General features: G+C 43.7%; 1 protein-coding gene across 2 annotated transcripts; it reads right to left on the bottom strand.

Moving 5' to 3' along the window:
- Window positions 1-238: 238 nt before the first annotated feature.
- NMRK2 (nicotinamide riboside kinase 2) lies at window positions 239-20,048 on the bottom strand (the record flags this gene model as incomplete). 2 transcript variants are annotated; one of them, XM_082274043.1, is made up of 8 exons in its annotated part: window positions 239-568; window positions 670-755; window positions 2,393-2,499; window positions 9,168-9,239; window positions 11,707-11,866; window positions 11,998-12,046; window positions 12,359-12,449; window positions 20,020-20,048. In XM_082274043.1, the coding sequence occupies 7 exons, from the start codon at window positions 20,046-20,048 to the stop codon at window positions 670-672; spliced, it is 594 nt and encodes a 197-aa protein (XP_082130169.1). In that variant the 3' UTR covers window positions 239-568. The 2 variants fall into 2 exon arrangements, with proteins under 2 accessions (XP_082130169.1, XP_082130168.1); XM_082274042.1 differs by lacking the exon at window positions 239-568 and having other exon boundaries at window positions 621-755.
- Between the last annotated feature and the right edge of the window lie 2,133 nt (window positions 20,049-22,181).

Genomic DNA, 22,181 nt, shown 5'->3' on the forward strand with positions numbered 1-22,181 from the left:
AAATCACATGCAATATGAGTGTGAACTGGGGGTTATAGTCATTTACACATGTAGAACCACACCTATCCATATCTTATTTTTCTGCAAGATTGCTAGTTGGTGAGGTTTTAGCTTTAAGAGAAGCGCTTTGCTATTGAAAGATCACAGGCAATGTATGGTACAGTAGCAGGCATCAGTCACAAGTTGAACTTGAAATTTTGTAAAACAAAGCTCTCCATTTTATTTTAACATTTGTTGTTTTATCAAAACATAACAGCACCCGTTTGTGTTGCAATGCCATTTATACAGAGTGGAAAAAAAAGGCAGAGCCCTTAGCCAAAACACAGGTAAAAGCCAAAAAGACAACACAAACAATTGTACAGCAGAATTGTTTAACAGTATAAAAACACAGTATCTTTCCAGAACAAGGTACTGGGAATGTCTCACTTTGGTATAAAAACATTTGAACATGTAAAAGTTAATAGAATGCAAATAACTTAAAAAATATATATACAAAATTCGCTCTCCAGTAGGCCACGTCACAATCATTCCAGATTTCTAGAAGACCGGTGGTGTAAATTCTTTCCAGCTGATTAAAAGAAAAATATAGGTTACAAATCTTTAGACAAAAAGGTTTTTAGATCCAAAAAAAAAAAAAAAAAAAAACAAACTAACAAAATTCTGGCTTACTTAGGAAGTGTTTAAAAATCTGTTCAGTATATCTGTATACACTCTGCTGAATATGTCATCCTTTGACAGAAAACCATCTATGGACACTGAAACAAGAATGCAAAAAAGTTAAGTTATGAGGGATCAGCAAAAGTCATAGCATAAAGTGGTAATCTAAAAAGGTCGCACACCTTTGATTCTGCATTGTTCAAACAATTTAAAGTAGAACTTTAGTCATAAAAGTTCTGCTATATCACTTTAGGCTGGCCCCTTTTGCAGGCATAGCTATGTAAAACATAGCGCCTATACTGTTTAAAATCCAGTAGTATATTGTCTTACCCTGCTCTGAACATGCTCAGTGGCTCTATCTTTAGGCAATGCCAAATTTATAGAGGCCGATCAGCTGACAGCCTAAAGATTTACCGCCGTAATGGGCATTAGGCATCAGCAAAATGGCAGCCTCCAGCCAGAATAAACAGCAATTTTGGAGGCAATCTGCAGCACACACTAATTTTGGTAGCATAATTATTAATGTGGAATGTATGTTTCTTGCTAAAGAACATAAAGTTCCACTTTAAGCACAGGTCAGTCATCTGACCACAATTCCTGGCTAAAAAAAATTACAATGTTAAGTATAGTCACGTAATGTTTATTACCATGCAGCTATCCTAAAAATATAATAGTTTGAAAAGAATGGAAGGTATGTGAGAAGATGGGCAACTTTAATATAAATTGGTTGTCAGAAGGGAATACAGTAGTGATGCAGGGTATTAAGCCAGAGTGTGCACTAGGAGACTCATGCTTGCAACACTTCTGCAAGTGGCATTTGAAGATTTGGTAGGCAGCCATAGCTTTTGAACAAACTGAAGATTTCAGGAATGGGTAGTGGGCCAGGGGAGTATAAACCCATCTTTTAATAGGCTTCTCACATAAGATGCAATTTAACCAGATCAGGTGACAACCTCATGTCTAAACAGAAGGTGCTGCTAGACTCCCCTTGCAGAAAAACCTCAGAGGAAGACTGTTGCTTAGTTTCCCTACTTAGAAAATTGGTAGAGAGGGCAGTCAGTATGTCAAAGTGTAGACACTTTAAAGCAGAAATTAACTCACTGATTTAAAGGTTTCCCAAAAGTAGTGATCATAGCTGATCACGTGCAGCACCATGGCAACTACAGCCAAGGAAGCGGACATCTTGGTCTCTGCTTGATTTGCAAAGGATGGGAGGGTTTAGTTTCGCTTCTCAGATGATACATAGCAATCTGACCAGGTTTTCTAACATTATTAAATTCTTTATGTAACTACCATTCTCCTGATGAGCCTTAAGCTGGCCATACACTATACAATTTTCTTATTCAATTTCCTTTAGATTTACCTTAAACTATGTAGTGCAAGGGCCTGCCAGATTGCATACAAATTGAAAGTGTTTAGGTTTGACCCTATATCACGTGGTTTTGGTAAATCTAAAGCAAAGTTGAACAAGAAAATTGTATAGTGTATGGCCAGCCTTAGTCAGATTTTAACAACTGGCATCTTTAGCCATTTGTCTACAAGCTTTAAAAAAAAAAAAAAAAAAAAGAAAAAAAAAAAAAAGTCCTTTTTCAGAGCCAGGAGTAAGTAATAGAATGTAGAAGAAAGTAGAAAACTCACTTTTGTGTTCCTCTGCACATGCACACAGCAATGAAGACTGGAAGGAAGCCAACATGGCATAATATAGCAAAATAATACCTAAAATTAGCACACTTACCAATGCTTACACCACTTTCTTCCATTTCACGTCGGTGTTTTAAATACATTGGCCAAACATGTCCATCAAACAGTCCTGGTGGGTCTGGAACAGTGTAGTTGCGACCACTGCAAAAGAGAACTCTACAGCTATAAAAAGATACTTGGCTTCATTTAAGCAGTTCTAGCCAAGCAAAGCACTTTCCACTAAACTCTGACAACTTTCAGCTATGCCCCACCCCTACACATGTATGCCTATTCAGAACCACACATTTAGAGGAACCAACGTAAAATCTTTCTGGTAGTATGTGCAGGCACTGCTAGATGCCTTCTTTCATATATCAGAAGCTTTCAGTAGTCTTTAAGAGCCAGAATTACCAAGATTTGTAGATACCTGGGGTCTAATCAAAAGACAGTTTACAGCATGCACCACTGTCATATCAATATTCAGTTTATACAGAAACACTGCAGCTGCTACTGACTAGTATCTGTGTACAATAGTTTTTTTTTTTTTATTCTATTTAATAGTTTTTTTTTTAAAAACGGATACAAAAGCAAACTTGACAGCCTGATAACAGATCCCACATTACAGACAAACATTCAGCACTGGACTCAATGTATAACACCAAGCCTTAAGATGTGTGTAATACTAACACATTTTAATGTATAGATCCATGTGCAATAGTTGTGTTAAAAGGATAAGTTCACGTTTCCATAAAAGAGAATTGCACATCGTTTTGCAGGTAAAAAAAAAAAAAAAAATTGGATTTTTGTCTTACCGTAAAATCCTTCTCATGTTCATTGATGGACACAGCGCCAGAATCCTAACCATTGGGTTACGCTGTCCCCTACAGGAGTAGGACACTAGGCAGGAAAAAGCTTTACTACTCCTATGGGGCAGTCCCAGAGGATATACTCCCACACTCTGCTATAGGCATTCAGTTTTGTTGCAAGCAGTGTCAGAAGAAAAATAACCCAACTCAATAGAGGGGTGGGTGCTGTGTCCGTCAATGAGAAAATGATTTTACGGTAAGACAAAAATCCCATTTTCTTTCATTCGTTGACACACAGCTCAAGAATCTTCTTAACCATTGGGACATCCCAAAGCAGAGAGTTAAACATGAAGGGTGGAAAAAAAAAAAAAAATCCCAAAAGGTTAACCCTAGCCAACCAGGTAACATGGAGCTCACCTAAACACAATACACCCTCAAAGAGAACCAGGTCCTCTAAACAGCGACCTGAAAAACCTTGCGGCCAAAAGCAGCATTCGCACATGCCAGTACACCACTTTATAAAATTTTGTGAAAGTGTGCACAGACGACCAGGTGGCCACCTTCAAAACCTGTATCACTGACATCTGATGGCGGAAAGCTCAAGAGGCACCAAGCGTCCACGTAGAAAGTGCCTTAACAGGGAATGGAGAAACCTGACCCTTGAATAGGCCTGCACCACCGTCTGTATTTGTCCATCTGGAAATGGTCATGGCAGACGCGACCAACCCTTTGCGAGGTCCATCCATAAAGGACAAACATGAAGGCTGATTTCCTAAATGAGTCGGTTGCCCCAAGGTACACCCTGAGCGCCTGACCCACATCCAGAGTGTGCAAGGCAATCCCCCCCTAGGATGTTTAGGCTTAGAACACAGGGAAGGCGACACAATGTCTTCATTCAGGTGGAAACCAGAAACAACCTTAGGAAGGAAAGACTGACAAGGGTGAAGCACCACTTTATCTCTGTGAGCCACCAGGTAACGACAAGACAATGCCGCCAGCTGTGATACCCTGCGTGCAGAAGTAATAGCCACCATAAAGGCTACCTTCTGGGACAAAGTAAGCAGAGAAAGCTCGCAAATATTTTTGAAAGGCAACGGAGACTGTACTGGGGGATGCGTAGCCAAAGGACGGTGAAAGACTGCCAAGGCCGAAAACCTGGCCCTTGACGGTACCCAAGGCCAGACGCTGCTCAACACCTTGGAGGAATGCCAAAATCCGAGCCACCAAAAGGGAACGGGGGATGACCCTCAAGAGACTCACCACACAATGTACGTCTTCCAGGCGCAATGGTAAAATCTTCCTAGAGGTAGATTTTCTAGCCTTTAACAGCATGAGAAATCACAGATTCAGACAACCCCCTATCCTTCAGCACCCGGCTTTCAACAGCCAAGCCGTTAAAGCCAGCGACTAAAGCAGGATGGAACATTGATGTAGTACAAGCAAGCACATATAGAATGGTGGCTAGGGATTCAATCACGGCGTCCCGCATGTAGCGCAATGTCCACACGCCCCTTCTCTGAGCCAGCTATTGTCTATGCTGACTGGATACATGCGGGACGCCGTGATTGAATCCCCAGCCACTATTCTATATGCGCTTGCTTGTACTACATCTATGCGAGTAGTTCTCTTAAATTAACTTCACCATTGTTATTTATGGGATTACGCTATGGTCTTTTGTACATTTTTTCCATACAACCATCTGACCACTATGGAGCTTCCTTGAGGAATTTACTATTCCACGGCGCTACCCATGGTTTCTTGAGTTCCTAAGATCTATGTGATATGCTTTATCTGGCGAGGCTCTCATTCATTTGAGTAGCCATGGCTTTTTGGCAAGCTGCTTCCCACACTAGTGCACTGTGGTGTCCCCACTCTACACATTCCCTGGGTGTCACAGGAAGGAAGGACTGTTATCACAATTACCTTCTTGGATTTGCTTCTTTTTGGACTTTTGGGAATTTTAGTCACTCTATACTTCATGTTTTTTCAAAATGTCTTTTTGAATGAACCTTTGTCATTGTATTTATTATTATTTATAAATAGCGCTGCACTTTTTGATCACTGTGTGGATTTTGTGTTAGCTGCTTTTTTTCATTAATTTTTTCTCACCTATTTTCTTCACATTTATATCAATTATTAGCGCAGAAATACCCCCCTATTTTTCCAGGATGGAACATTGGCCCTTCTGGAGCCACTAGGATGACCGGATCCTTCGCAGAAGACTCAGCAGAAGTTTTAGTGGGGGAAAGGTGTATACCAGATGATACTAGCCCCAAGGAGCCACCAGTGAGTCTGTGGCATCGGCCAGAGGATCCTGGGATCTTCCCACAATTCTCTGTACCTTCCTGTTGAGATGAGGCCAACAGGTCCACCTTGGGAGTTCCCCACCGGAGACACAGCTGAACCTTAGAATGCCAGCTACCTCCTGAGCCACCAGGACACTTCTTGTTCCCCCTTGGTGATTGACATACGCCACGGCATTGTCCGATTGAATCCTTGACTGGTAGTCTTGACTCCTCCAGAGTCCAGCCTCCCCACCTGGACAGGCTGGCAACCGTGGAAACCACTGTCCAGTACAGAGGAAGGAAGTATTTGCCCTGCCGAATCGCCCTCTTGTAACCCAGCTAAACAGGATCAGAATGTCTAGAGACTGGATTCTTGTCCCGCTTGGCAAGAATCTTTGAAGAGGTCTCTAGTGGAACTGTGCAAACTGAACTGCCTCAAAAAAAAAAAAAAAAAAAAAAAACCATCAAGCCCAGCACCCGCATGCAAGTCCTGAAAGATGACCGACTGCTGAACAATAAGCCAAATCGCATCCTGCAGCTTTTGGATTTTTTACCCCTGGAAGAAATCCCCTGGCTCAAGCAGAGTCCAGAGTCAGACCCAGATAGTCCCAACTCTGTGGATGGAACCAGAGGAGATTTTTGGAAGCTCAATTTCCAACCAAACTCCTGCAGAGTCCGCACAGTAATTTCTAGGTTGTCCTTTAGCGCAGTCGGAGACTCTGCTCGCAGAAGAACATCCAGGTACCCAGTACCGTATTCCCCCGCTGCAATGCCAACACTTTTGTGAATACCCAGGGGAGCTGGGGCGAGACCAAAGGGTAATGCCATGAATTAAAAATGCACCTTGCCCACAGCAAAGCAGAGAAAATGCTGACAACCAACATATATTTGAATATGAAGGCAAGCGTCCTTTGACGTGGGGATGCCACCACCACATGAATGGACTCCATTTGAAAAACACGGGGGGGGGGGGGGGACGCAGGGGTCCCGACTGTCCAGCCCAAAAGACCACCAGGGGAGAGGCGGGGGACACTACTTACCACACCATGGAACCAGGTGGGCACTGCACAATCTGAATGGGAGTGCTGCGGGCCAAGAGGCACGCTGCAACTCAGGCTGAGAAAAGGTCGTATATGCACTCACGAGACGTTTAACTCGCAGGCCAGCCCCCGTCCAGTGGGGCTATGTCGTGGCAGAGCTAAGGCCCGAAGGCCCTCGGTGGCCGGACTGGGGAGACCTTAAGAATCTAGAATATCCAGTCCAGCAGTTGATTGTAGTTCTCACTGGATCAGAAAATAGAGGAAAATATTCCATTTAAAAAGGAAAAAATGCTAGGACCAGAGATCCCAGCAAAGAACTAGGTCCTTAAGGCATGTCAGAGGCAGATACACACATACATACGTACACACGATACGAAAATCTGAAGGAAAATTTTGTCCGACGAACGATCTGCCGATTTTCGGATTGTTAGTATAGTGCTTTCGACAGCAGATTACGGATTTTCGGACGACAAAAACTTGATGTGCAGGCTATAAAATTTTTATCGTACGTCAACACAACGTCCGATTTTTTTTTTAATTAGTACAGTTTGTCTGAAAAAAATCGTAAGAGCAAGACTACGCATGCTCAGAAACGAAAGAACACATACAAAACAAACACAAAACAAACGCGACATCACTTCTGAAGTTGAATTCTGTCGTACAGGAATTTTCGTATGAAAGTAACCTTACTTTCGACAGACTAGCATGCAACAAAAAACAGACGACAGATCGTTCTGATCGTGTGTACAAGGTTTTACTCCTGACTAGGCAGAACAAAAAAACTGAATACCTATAGCCGAGTTTAGGAGTATATCCACTGGGACTGCCCCATACGCATGGTAAAGCTTTTTCCTGCCTAGTGTCCTACTCCTGTAGGAGGCAGCATAACCTCATGGTTAAGAAGATTCTGCAGCTGTGTCTGTCGATAAACAAAAGAAAGAAAAAATTGCACTTTTTCTCTAGGGAGCCTGCAGAGCTTTGCACCCACGATCAGCAGATGGGTTCAATGCAGGGTTCCTGCAGACTCTCAAAATAGCTGTCTGTCCATACCTCGTACAGGCAGGCACAGGTACTTAAGAGCAGGCGCAATCAATGAATTGCAAAGGCATTCAACGGCACCTTCTCAGTTTGAGAACTACAAGCCGTCAGCCGCAATGGCTGACTGTAGTTGTAGTTCATTTAAAGGGAACTGAATAAATGATGCAGCCGTGTGGGTGCGCTCTTTTCAAAAAGTGAGATGATCCCCCACCCGCTGTTAGAGCGGGAGAGATCAGTGGAAAAGGTCACAGGACCCGGAACGGGTTACATAAATAAATATGAGTGGAACATGTTCCAAAAAGGTGAACTTATCCTTTACTTTCCCAAGAAACAGGCAGCCACTGCTGACCACCTTCTGAAAATATTAGTTGCTTGGCTGTTATTCTGACCCACCGACTTGAATTCTTTAAGCTACTAACCAAGGACAAGCATGCAGGTCAGGGAAGTCACAGGTCCATATTTGCACACATTTTCTGGGTTTCTGCCTTAAAGCAAGAGGGTCAGCACAACAGACAGGCAATTAATTAGCAAGTGTCAATGGTTGCTGCCATGTTCTTCAGGAAAGTTCTCTTTCAAAACAAGGAATGTTCAACTTTTGCTTACAATTAGGCTGTAGTGACTGTACCTAGCTCTACCAAGAGGTTTACGATTCTGTGAACTATTGTAGCACCTAAAACTAATGTACGCATCTGCCCATTAGTCCAAATACTCATGTGTGGGGAAAAAAAAGCAATGTCAGCTTTATGTAAAGCTACAAGTACCCGATTTTGACTTGGTGACTACCCCTTGTTATCCCTTATACAGCAGCACTAAGCCTAGGAGAGTAGCAATAGGGTTGGGAACCAATGATGTGTGCTGCATGTAAATGTGTCGACAAGGGCTTGCTGATGCAAGAGAGCAGAGATATGATCTCAGTTTGGGGTTTCTTCTTCATAGTCCAGACACAGACTGGAGACGGAGTGACACTACTGCATTAGTTATAAGCAGTGCCTACCACATTCCTCTGCAACTCTAAGGATTAGATGGACAGAAATACAAATCCTCTGGCAGATAAACTTCTCCCATGTGTGCATTGTATGTGTATTTATCCATCTGCCTGCTGTTCAGCTTGTAGCAGTCAATATGGAGTAACTATGCTTTTTAGGCTACTAAGTATGGAAACAAACGTCACTATAGCTTATAATCTTTATAATCTACACTGCCTACATTAAAAAAAAAAAAAAAAAAAACACCACACAGCATTTCTTATAGAACATGATCCTAAAAATTGGAGATCTGTTAAACCTTATTCTTTGGTAGCCTGATTGGGTCAGAATTTCTGTGCTAAAAGCAGTACATTGTTTTGCATGGAAATCTGTTTTACGTTTTAAAACTCACCTTCCCCTGCGATCCCCCGCTGTCCTCCAGCCATCCTCCCGCTGTGTGCTCGGCCGATGCCGCAACGCTCGCAGGGAAGGGAACCGGAAGGCAGGTGTCGGCATCTGCCGAGCAGAGGACAGTGGGAGGACGGCGGGGGATCGTAGGGGAAGGGGAGTACGATTCTGGGGTAATCCTGAGTGTGGTTTGGGGTTACTGCTTTTGGTACACTATATTAACCCTGAGCCACACTCAGAAATACCGTTAGGGAGGTTAAAGATGGTTCTACGTAGATTTACACATACCTGCGCCTCATCTTGCACTCATCGTATGGAATGGTTAAGTAGTAGCGTTCAGTGCACATGTTTGCTAACAACCTGTAAAAAAGACAAAATTAATTTAAATAGCACACAAGCACAGATTAAGATAATGGAATCCAGTTGACACCATTGGCAACAGATTGCAGTTATTCTCATTTAGAGATATTCTCATTTAGAGATACTGAAACTGGTTTACTTGTAGGATCTTGCAGTAAAGACTGTACAGTAAAACCTTGGATTGCGAGCATAATTCGTTCCGGAAGCATGCTTGTAATCCAAAGCACTCTTATATCAAAGCAAATTTCCCCATAAGAAATAATGGAAACTCAGATGATTCGTTCCACAACCATTTATTCATAAGTCCTTCAGTTTATAGTCCATATAAAAAGATTATAGCATTGCGATAGGTTATATAACCATAAAATGTCCATCCACAAATAGCCCCTTCCACAAGGGGATAAGAAGCAAAATCCAGTAGGAGCTACAGGAGTATCAAAGAGAAGAAAGGCGCCTCTAAGTGTAGCAATATGGTTCCATTTAATGAAGGTACAACATTTAGCAACTCACATGGTTGATGAATAAAACAGGCACATCTAAGTATGCAGGCATCCGGGGTAAAGCTGTCCACATGGACTATCTTCTGCACCGCCGGCTGCCAGTCTGTAATCCTGACCGGGAAGACCACCCTGCAGTAAAGGGATCTAAAAGCGAGGGGCAGCATGGAAGGGATGACGTAGATGGCGGTGCAGAGGATGGTCTATGTGGACAGCTTTAGCCTGGATGCCTGCATACTTAGATGTGCCTGTTCCAATCATCAACCATGTGAGTTGCTAAATGTTGTACCTTCATTAAATGTAACCATATTGCTACACTTAGAGGCGCCTCTCTTCTCTTTTATACTCAGCTGTGACTTGAAGCTACTTGTATATCAAGACATCGCTTGTAAACCAAGTCAAAATTTATTTGAAAATTTTGCTTGTCTTGCAAAGCGCTCTTAAACCAAGTTACTCTCAAACCAAGGTTTTACTGTATATAGAAAGCAGGTGTTCAATACACTCAAGGCTTTCAGCAGGAAGACATCTTAAGTTTCAATCCCCCAGCTAGTAGTATACCATGTGAACACTCACTATAATGTGCATTGCAGAGGCAGATGTTAAAAGGCTTAGTTCAGCTATTGAGCCTAGCCCCAGGTTTTATTCTACTTTAAATTTTCCGTTTGGGTTAAGTTGGCCCAAACAAACTATTTCCTTCACTAATTGCTTTGGCCGGAGTCAGTTCTGTATAAACTGTATGCAGCACTGCAAACTCAGGCTGAGCACTGCTTAGCCATTCACAGGAAGCTTTGTATTTTATTAGTGAATACAAGGCAACCTCTGATTGGCTCAAGCCCCGTACACACGCACCGATTGTCGGCCGACCGTTCGGCCGTCTTTTGTCCGGTGCTGTCGTGTAGGTTGAAAAGTGCTAAAGACTGCACACGAATTTTGTCAGCCAACAACAACCGAATGCAGAAGTGATGTCATGTGATGGTTAACTTTCCGTGTGTTTTTTCTTCTGAGCATGCCCAGTCTTGCTCATCTGCTTTTTGTCGGCCGAAATCTGTACTGACTGACGAACAATCGGCCGTTCTTTGTTGGCCTACAAAAATTTTATAGCATGCACACCAGATTTTGTTCGACCAAAAAGTCGCAGTTGGTTGTCGGAAGCATCATACTAACAAGCCGACAATCGGCCGATCGGACGTTGGCCGAATATTTACAGCCGACAATCGGTACGTGTGTACGGGCCTTAAGTTTGAGAGGCAGGCAAATGTTAAAGATTTCCACCTCACCCAGAGGAAGCCTTGCATTTATTCATAAAACAAAAAAGGCTTTCTGTGAATGGCTGAGCAGTATTCAGTCAGACTTTTTTCCGCCAGCAGACAGGAAGTCTCATTACCATAACAGTGCTGTATTCATGATGCTACATGCAGTTTATACAGCACTAACAGCAACCCCAGCAATTAGTAAAGGAAATGGCTTGTTTGGGCCAGCCCCCCCCCCACCCTGAATCAAAGGGTACTTTTCCCTGTAGCCTTCTGTTTTGGTTTGGATTCGGCATGGCTTCAGTAGCTCCATCCACACAACCATGTCATCCATTTACAGGGACCTGTAAATAGAAGGACAAGTCCCATCTGCCGCCACAGCAGGTGGACTTGTAAACTGCAGTGGAGCACAAATGCAGTCACCGCACTTGTAGTCAATTGTTTACTTCCTCCAGCCCCATAACTGAAGATTCGCCACTCTGTACAAACCTGGAGGGAAACAATGTAAAAGCGTTGCAGCAATACTTTGTGGGCTTTAAGGCAAACCTGTAATAAATGCACAATTAATGTGAGTGCATTTATTACTATTTTACATGAGGTGAGCTATGGCTATAAAATAAACCAATGGCACTAACCACTACGTTACAGATGCAGGTGTCAGTTAACACGCCAATTTTTACAGTTTTCAGAAGATTCATGAAGAACCAAAACAAAATTTACTTGTGATTAAAAATCAAGAATCCTTCCAGAATCAGTATCTGAACGTCAGAGTTAGAAGATGCTGAAAGGGATATTCCATGAGACCGAGCAAACTTCACAGGATTTTCAACCCAGGCTGATACTGTATTAACCATGGCCTCCATGTCTATGGACGTGATCACTGCAGATTGAAAAGTCAGTCAGAAAAGCAAAAAAATGTACAATGTGTTTTTAAGTATATAGATAAAAAGAAAAAAAAAAAAAAAAAATAAAGTGTACATTACTGCTTCCTACAGCGAACACCGTTCTTACCATCCCATTGTTTAAAGCCATCGTCACCAACTTCTATCTCATCTGGTGGCTGAAACATAGTGAGCAATAAACAATGCTGCAAAAAATGCAGCTCCAACACACACAATGGAAGAGAACATTGATAGAAAAAGCCCTGTCAAAATTATAGGTTTGCCCCATTATCGACAAACTAATCCCAAAAAAGGAAAGTGTCGGATTCAGAGAAGACATGCAACAGAAGGAAAACCTTTAGAAAAGGACTCAGCTTATAGGCACTGTAACTGTACCACAGCTAGTATACTATATCAAGTATAGAGGAATATTGGCAGGCAGCCATCAACTGCACTACAGACATCAGGAAAGATTCACAGGCAATACTTACCTTGAAGAAGTCATCCTGGTGGACCACACAACAGTTAGGCAAGCTACCAACTAGCCTTTTCGTCAGAGTCGTCTTTCCACCATTGGTCACACTAGAAAAAAGTAAAATAAAAAGTAAACAATTTAAAGAAGATTAATAATTCGGTTCTCAAAAATGTAAAAAGGAGTTACCCTTTTTTTAGGTCTCAAATACACTGAAATCTTAATGTCCAGTGCGCAGCTCCACATACTTCATTTTTACTTGCGCTTGTCCTGCATTTTTGCCTTTTTTTTTTTAAATATGCTGCATTGACATGTAAAACGAATATGATGGCTGCACACCAGCGTAGGCTAGCAAAGTCTAAAACATTCCAACTTTATTTGAAGTAAATTCCATACCATGAACAGTGTCATAGAGTTGCATGATATGAATTTTACTTCAAATAAAGTAAAAAATTTGGACTTTCCTACTCTGGTGTGCAGCCATCCTATGTGACAACTTATTCTTGGTTGCGAGGTGGGCTTTCACTTGGCACTCGAATTGCTACATTGCATATCGTAAGCTTACCTTGAGCAGTGCAGCTGTTTGATTGCTTTTACATGTGTAGAGGTTGATTGCTTTTCTAAACACACGGTGCAGTGGGACGGAGTTGGGTGGTTATTCCACTGCACTCACACCAGAAGACAAGGCAAAATGCCCTTTCTCCTACCTGGTTGGTTCCCATCATCCCACTGAAAAACAGTACAGCATACTGTACTTTTTTTTCAGCGCACTGTGAGGCAATCCACCGCCATGCACCCGGCAGAGGCCAATAGAACGTAATGAAATGTCACTGTGTGGCATGTCGAAGTTCATCAACAGTTTGATGCACCGTGATACTGCTGCTGTGATTCTGCCGCTTCTGCTTACCACAGCAGCTGGTGTGAACATACCCTGAGGCGGGATTTACACTATTGAGATGTCAGACATTGCATATGATTCGCACTGCATTGCTGTTCAGATCACATGCAATGTCTGTGCGATGCGAATTCAGCCATACAGTTTGAATCGTGGAATTCGCACTGCATTCGGACCAAAATGGTGCAGGACCCTTTTTTGGTCCGCACTGGAATCGGATTGCATGGGTGTTCAGTGTTCACACCTATCCGTTCTGATTCCTGCACAATTTCACAGTTTGCACTGCAATCTGATTTGGGACGTCATAAAAGCGGAGTTCCACCCTGGATTTTTTTTTTTTTTTTAAATACCCCCGGGACAGTCAGGGCTAGTACATTTCACAATGGCTAGCCTCTGATCTGTCCCGGGTTGCACTTACCTGTTAGGACAAATACTTACCTTGAAAACGTCTTGTCCAGCGCTGCCATCTCAGATGTGGGCAGCTTGAAGCCAGCGAGATCCCCTTCGGCGTCTTCCGCCTTCTTCGCTCCCACGATGCCCTGCGCCAGCCCCGCCGTCACTTCCCCGGCGCGCGCGTCATCCCTCCACAGCTTCTGGGCATGCCCAGAAGCTGTTTAGAAGGGGATGACGCGCGCGACCCGGAACGGACGTCAAGGCCGGTGCAGGCGCAATGATTCCTGGGAGCGATGACGTTCAGCTCCCAGGAATCATTGCAGAGCCAGGAAGGGACGACGGGCCGCGGCCGAGGAAGGAGGAAGTAAGGTAAGTATATTTTCTTCGCTACGAGGTAAGTAAAAAAAAAAATATGAGATTATCCATTTTTTTCAGGTGACCCGGAGCGAGAAGATGGAGGTAAGTATTAAATTAGGGTGGAACTCCACTTTAACTTTGTATTGACACCCACAGCCCTTCCCATAGGGCAATATAATATGCATGACAGACTCTTGTCATAGGCAGGTAGCTTTATTCAAGCTTTTTTTGTAAATATTTTATTATAGCTTCTCATGTGACAACACTGAAAAAATGACATTTTGCTACAATGTAAAGTAGTGAGCGTACAGCTTGTACAAGTGCCGGTTCACACTGAAGTGGCACGATTTTCGGGGCGACCTGTGAAGTCGCGTGCACCGCGACTTCGGCATGACCTTCATAAAATGAATGTCTATGCAAGTCGCTCCAGGTTGCCCCGAAGTAGTACAGGACCCTTTTTCTAAGTCAGAGCGACTTGTGTCGCTCCTATTAGAACCGTTCCTGTACTACACTATGGGACGCGACGGTGAGTGACTTGTCAGGCTGACCAAGTCACCTGACAAGTCGTACTAGCGTGAATGGAGACTAACAGTGTAAATTTACTGTCCCCTCAAAATAACTCAAAGCAACAAAAGAGACTACACCCCTAAGTGGAAATGTCCAAATTGGGCCCAATTAGCCATTTTCCCTCCCCGGTGTCATTTGATTCGTTAGTGTTACAAGGTCTCAGGTGTGAATGGGGAACAAAGGTGTGTTAAATTTGGTGTTATCGCTCTCACTCATACTGGTCATTGGAAGTTCAACATGGCACCTCATGGCAAAGAACTCTGAGGAAAAAAAAAAAAAAAAGAATTGTTGCTCTACATAAAGATGGCCTAGGCCAGTGATGGTGAACCTTGGCACCCCAGATGTTTTGGAACTACACTACAGTGTAGTTGAGCATCATGGGAAATGAGTTACAAAACATCTGGGGTGCCAAGGTTCGCCATCACGTGGTGGTCAAGACCGTACAGCGGTTTAACAGGACAGGTTCCACTCAGAACAGGCCTCGCCATGGTCGACCAAAGGAGTTTAGTGCACATGCTCAGCATCATATCCATAGGTTGTCTTTGGGAAATAGACGTATGAGTGCTGCCAGCATTGCTGCAGAGGATAAGGGGGTCAGCCTGTCAGTGCTCAGACCATACGCCGCACACTACATCGAATTGTTCTGCATGGCTGTCGTCCTAGAAGGAAGCCTCTTCTAAAGACGATGCACAAGAAAACCTGCAAACAATTTGCTGAAGACAAGCAGACTAAGGACTTGGATTACTGGAACCATGTCCTTTGGTCTGATGAGACCAAGATAAACTTATTTGGTTCAGATGGTGTCAAGCGTGTGTGGCGGAAACCAGGTGAGGAGTACAAAGACAAGTGTGTCTTGCCTACAGTCAAGCATGGTGGTGGGAGTTTTCATGGTCTAGGGCTGCATGAGTGCTGCTGACACTGGGGATCTACAGTCCATGGGGGGGGGGGGGGACCATGAATGCCAACATGCACTGTGACATACTGAAGCAGAGCATGATCCCCCTCCCTTCGGAGACTGGGCCACAGGGCAGTATTCAACATAATGACCCCAAACACACCTTCAAGACAACCACTGCCTTGCTAAAGAAGCTGAGGGTAAAGGTGATAGACTGGGCAAGCATGTCTCCAGACCTAAACCGTATTGAGCATCTGTGGGGCATCCTCAAATGGAAGGTGGAGGAGCGCAAGGTCTCCAACATCCTCCAGCTCCAGAATGCAGAGCGGAGGAGGATCTTCCTCGTTCTCCTCTGCACCTATGCGAGAATGGCTCCTCTCTCTCCCCTGCTACCCTCTGAGGGATAATGTGATTATAGGGACAGTAGCCTTCAACATCAGTTTCCCATGGCTACAGGACTACAAGTTCCAGCATGTTCTCTCGAGTCACTAGTGGCTTGTTTTTTCTGGATATCATTGTGCCACATCTAAATTATCAATGATTTTCTCTCTGACATGGAGTATCAGTGTCAGTGCAACCAGTGTTAATACTGCCACTGGTGCCACTAATGCAGCACAAAGGGGTTAATTAACTGCCACTGGTCGGTCACTAATGCATCAGTGACCAGTGGCAATACATTAACCCCCTCATGCTGCATAATACAAATACCATTGGTAATTAACCTCACCTACTATTTTTAAAATCATTTGGAGAAAAAAAAAAAAAAAAAAGTCATTTTTGGTTTTCAACCAAGGGCATCCTGAATTTTCGATTTCTGTTTCGGCCCAGAATTTTCATTTCGGTGCATCCCTAATGTGTGTGTGTGTGTGTGTAGAATAAGAGGGGTGTTTTAACTATGAGGGGGGGGAATATAAAACTTACATTAAAAAATAGTACTGAAGGCTTTTTTTCATGGACATCATCATTTTAAATATAAAGCACAATACTGGTAAACTTTTACTTTATGTAATTGTAATGCCTTATATTAGTAAATAAATTAATAACCACACTCCCAAGAAATTAATGTGCAAATCTACAAATCAAAGTGCGTAAGCAGGTGCAGTAACACTTTAAATTAGGAAAAACATGTATAGGTGCAATGTCCATTAAACAACCACCAGATGTCTCCAGCCAAATGTAAATCTTCTTATAAATGCCACCATAAATGAGTGAATAATCCTGTGTCTTCTGTCACCAACATTAAAGCCTCATGTACATTGCTGCTGATAAACAAACGTTTAGGAGCAGTTGGGCGTTTTTTTTTCAGCAGACCTGAACTCTTCTATGTCATCTTATCTGTCCATGTACACTGAGACGTTAAAAGGCAGAGTTAAGTGGCATTTTTTTTTTTTAAAGCAAAAAAATGCATTCAGATACAAGTTTATTGGCATTTGAAACGCCAAATGCTTGTAACAGCGTGTAAACACGTCTAAACACGGTAACTTGCATTTATAGGCGTTTCATTTATAGGTGGTTTCAATGGAGATACATTTTTGACCATTTTACAATGTAAAAACGCTTCTAAACGCAAACACCGCTAAACGCGGCAAAAACAGATGTTTCTAACCGTCGGTTACTAGCTGTCAAGTTCCAGCGTTCAGGAGAGGTTTTCAAACATTCCATGTACATGAAGCCTTAGGCACACATCCTACTCATCAGAAATAAACGAGCCCCATTACAGGCCGTCATACAAGGCAAATAAGAGATACCACTCCCTGATCCTTATATCAGGTACAGGAGTCGAATCACCAATTTATTGGACCCTTGTGATTAGAATTCGTATGGGAAAGGAAAAACAGATGCCTCTCATACTGTAGTATATCAAATTTATTAAACTATAATAAAAATATTATAAAACAACACTATTAAAATAGCAGGGACGCCGGTTTGTTGCCCACCGGCGCTCCAAAAAATGGTTGAAGAAATGCTAATCGGCGTCCCTGCTATTTTAATAGGCCTTACTTGATCGTCTTCACTGTAAGTGTGATCAACTTATATCACAATGTCTGCACCGGAATCTGTTTCTTTTTTAACTTCATATTTTTGTGGACTATCATTATTATATGGACTTTACTGTCATCATCATTCAATATTGGCACCTTTGCACTTTGTCTTATTAGATATTTACATCTGGCTCAACCAATAAAAAACAGTAAAGAAAACCCAACCATACAATCCCATATACACAATCCTATACCCGCAGTTGATCCAGAGGAAGGTGAAAAACCCCAGCAAAGCATGATCCAATTTGCTACAGCAGAGGAAAAAAAATTCCTTCCTGATCCCCGATCGGATATTCCCTGGATCAACTTTACCTATGGATATTAGTACCCATTTTGAGATTTTCATGTTGATATATTTGTTTTAGTGCTGCACTTTTTACCTTAACCACTTCAGCCCCATCCACCGCAGTTTTACTGCCGCAGGCGGGTGCTCCTGGGCAAAGTGACGTAGTACTACGTCGCTGCCGCTGGAGACTCTAGGGGACAAGCGCGTGCTGGGGAGCCAGCATGTGTGACCGAGGGCTCCGATGGCCACCGGCCACTCGCAATCTCCCGCAACAGAGAAACACAGACTGCTGATGTAAACACAGCCGTCTGTCATCCTCCCTGAAGTAATCACAGAGGCTTTGCGATCCTGCTATATAGGATCGCATGTCTCTATGATTACATCACAAGCCACGCACCCTGACAGTTAGAATCACACCCCTAGGGACACACTTAACCCCTTGATCACCAGTACAGTTAACCCCTTCCCTGCCAGTGGCATTATTACAGTGCATATGTATAGCACTGATTACTGTAGTAATGTCACTGGTACCCCAAAAGTGTCAGAAGTGTCAGTTAGGGGTCTGATCTGTCCGCCGCAATGTCACGGTCCCACAAAAAAAAAAAAAAATTGCATTACTAGTAAAAAAAAATAAATCTCTCCCGTAGTTAGTAAATGCAATAACTTTTGCACAAGCCAATTAAAATACGCTTATTGCGATTTTTTTTTACCAAAAATATGAAGCAGAAAACAAATTGGCCTAAAATGTGAAAAATTTTAATTTACATTTTTTTTTGAGAATTTCATAAAAAAAAAAAAAAAGGGAAAAATAGTTATTTTTTCAAAACTGTCGCTCTTTTTTTGTTAATAGCGTGAGAAAAAAAAAAAAAACGCACAGGTGATCAAATACCACCAAAAGAAAGCGGTTTGTGGGGGGGGGGGGGGGGGGAAGGACATCACTTTCGTTTGGGTACAGCGTCGCACGACTGCGCAATTGTCAGTTAAAGTCAGGCAGTGCCAAATTGCAAAATAGGGCCTGGTCATTGAGCAGCCAAATCCTCCGGGGCTAAAGTGGTTAAATATTTAGATGTCTGACAAAAAAGTTAAAGAGGTAATATATTCCGCTTTTTAACTTTTACCTACAGGTAAGCCTATAATAAAGGTGAATAATAAACCTGCACGGTTTAGGAGATATTCACCTTGCATGCAGCCGCTGACACCAGCGGCACATGCGCTCTGAAGGCACCTTCAGAGCTCCTTGCCGCAAAGTGAACAGGAGTGACGTCATTGCGGTTTCGGCCACTCACAGCGCCGGAGTCGCCAATCCCGGAAGAGAAACCAAGGGAACATAGCCCCCTTAACGGTGTCTGGGCGACCGTGTGGGGGCATCGTTCTAAAGGGCCATACACACTAAGATTTTCTGAAGACTTTTTCCTTCAGATTTACCTTTTCTATGTAGTGCAAGGGCCTGCCAGATTGCATACAAATTGAAAGTGTTTAGGATTGACCTCATATTATCTGGTTTTGGTAAGCCTAAGGCTCCATTCACACTGCCGCGACTTATCAAGTGACTTTTCAGCCTGATAAGTCGCAGTCCATTGACTGCTACAGGACCCGTTCTAATAGGAGTGACACAAGTCGATCCGACTTAGAAAAAGGGTCCTGTACTACTTCGGGGCGACCTGGAGCAACTTGCATAGACGTTCATTATATGAAGTCTCTGCAAGTCGCGGTGCACGGGACTTCACAAGTCGCCCCCGAGGTAGTAGAGTCGTGCTGCTGCAGTGTGAATGCGGGCAAAGGAAAAAGTCTTCAGAAAATCTTAGTGTGTATGGCCCATAAAGGCAAGTCTTTCATAATGTGCTAGTATGCAATTATATTATTTGCTGTACACCTCTAAAGGCAGTGCTTGTTCTGTCCCTGTCAATGGGCGTTAAAGCTATCACTTGCTACTTAAAAAAAAAAATATATATAATATATATCTCTGACGTGTTTTGCTAGTAAAAAGAAAAAACCCTGAGGTTGGCGGGATGAGGGTGATCTGAGGGCACGGTGCTATTTGGGCGGGAAGTTTCCCAGCAGCTGAGCGCTCCTCATCCCACAGCGACAAAACCCGGTTTCAGAAGAGAAGCCCATTCATTCCCAGACACAGCGGGAAGCTTAGAACCACCGTGCCCATACAGAGGAACCTAGGCTAGCGGAGAGAATAGATAAGCATACATATGTACTCCTCCACCTCGAGAAAGATGCAGGTTGCTACACTTACCCGCCAATACCGATAATTATCCGCTTCATCTTGTTGGTCCGTACAGACTCGTCTTCTGAAACCCTTTCAGTCAGTAATCTGTTAAGGCGGGCCACTGATATTTATATCCACTCATGTCTGATGTCACCGTCCTAGAATTGGCGGCAACCAATGCCAAGAAGGCAGCGCCTGAGGCTTACTGCGCAGATGCCTAGTGTCGGCCACCTGCTGTGCGTGTGTCACAGTCACGCTGCGGGTATATATATATAGTGGCGGGCAATGAGCCCTTTTCCTAAATTAGTAATAGCGAGGAGTGCAAATTTATCACTGGTATTCCATACCACCGTGTGTAAGGAACTGAGGAAAGATGGAGGCTGAGGTAGGAGCTGGGGGTCGCAGATTTCCAGAAGCTCCATTGAAGTGAATGACGTGGAGCATGCTGTGTTGATAATATTTACAGTGACTTGAAAAGTGATGTAGAGAGGGGAGAGAGCAGGAGGTGTGGAGCAGAAATAGCACTTCCACGAGATACACCAGAAGATGTGAACCTGCCCTTCGTTTTGATGAGATGCTAATGCTATACAGACCATGCAAATGGATACACTGACAGAATAAACTGGTAATTAAACATTAGCAGGGCTCATTTCCACTGAGATCACCCTCAGAAGAGCAGGTCAAGGTGGGACACTTTTCAGAGGCCAGTTGCCAGTTCACACGTTTATGCAATGTGGGAACCCTGCGAATCTACTGTGGGTTCTTACATCGCATTCAATTCGCAGGCAGTTCACCAGTGGCGGCTGGTACTCAAAATTTTTGGGGGGGTGCAAAAAGTATAATGTAATAGGTATTGCTTCGCGGCAAAAAACGCGGTAAAAAATGGTGTGACTTTGAGGTCATGGTACAGGCATGGCACAGATGGTATAGGCATGGCACAGGTGATGGTAAGGTCATGGCACAGGTGATGGAATAGGCATGGCACAGATGGTACAGGCATGGCACAGGTGATAGAATAGGCATGGCACAGATGATGGTATATGCATGGCACAGGTGATGGAATAGGCATGGCACAGATGGTATAGGCATGGCACAGGTGATGGAATAGGCATGGCACAGATGGTATAGGCATGGCACAGGTGATGGAATAGGCATGGCACAGGTGATGGAATAGGCATGGCACAGATGATGGTATAGGCATGGCACAGATGATGGTATAGGCATGGCACAGGTGATGGAATAGGCATGGCACAGGTGATGGAATAGGCATGGCACAGGTGATGGAATAGACATGGCACAGGTGATGGTATAGGCATGGCACAGGTGATGGAATAGGCATGGCACAAGTGATGGAATAGGCATTGCACAGGTGATGGTACAGGCATGGCACAGGTGATGGTATTGGCATGGCACAGGTGATGGAATAGACATGGCACAGATGATGGTATAGGCATGGCACAGGTGATGGAATAGGCATGGCACAGGTGATGGAATAGGCATGGCACAGGTGATGGAATAGGCATGGCACAGGTGATGGTATAGGCATGGCACAGGTGATGGAATAGACATGGCACAGATGATGGTATAGGCATGGCACAGGTGATGGAATAGGCATGGCACAGGTGATGGAATAGGCATGGCACAGGTGATGGTATAGGCATGGCACAGGTGATGGAATAGGCATGGCACAGATGGTATAGGCATGGCACAGGTGATGGAATAGGCATGGCACAGGTGATGGTATAGGCATGGCACAGATGATGGTATAGGCATGGCACAGGTGATGGAATAGGCATGGCACAGGTGATGGAATAGGCATGGCACAGGTGATGGTATAGGCATGGCACAGGTGATGGAATAGGCATGGCACAAGTGATGGAATAGGCATTGCACAGGTGATGGTACAGGCATGGCACAGGTGATGGTATAGGCATGGCACAGATGGTATTGGCATGGCACAGGTGATGGAATAGACATGGCACAGATGATGGTATAGGCATGGCACAGATGATGGAATAGGCATGGCACAGGTGATGGAATAGGCATGGCACAGGTGATGGTATAGGCATGGCACAGGTGATGGAATAGGCATGGCACAAGTGATGGAATAGGCATTGCACAGGTGATGGTACAGGCATGGCACAGGTAATGGTATAGGCATGGCACAGATGGTATTGGCATGGCACTGG

The sequence above is a fragment of the Pelophylax lessonae genome (genome assembly GCF_965119305.1).
Source record: "Pelophylax lessonae genome assembly, chromosome: 1".
Taxonomy (NCBI): Eukaryota; Metazoa; Chordata; class Amphibia; order Anura; family Ranidae; genus Pelophylax; species Pelophylax lessonae.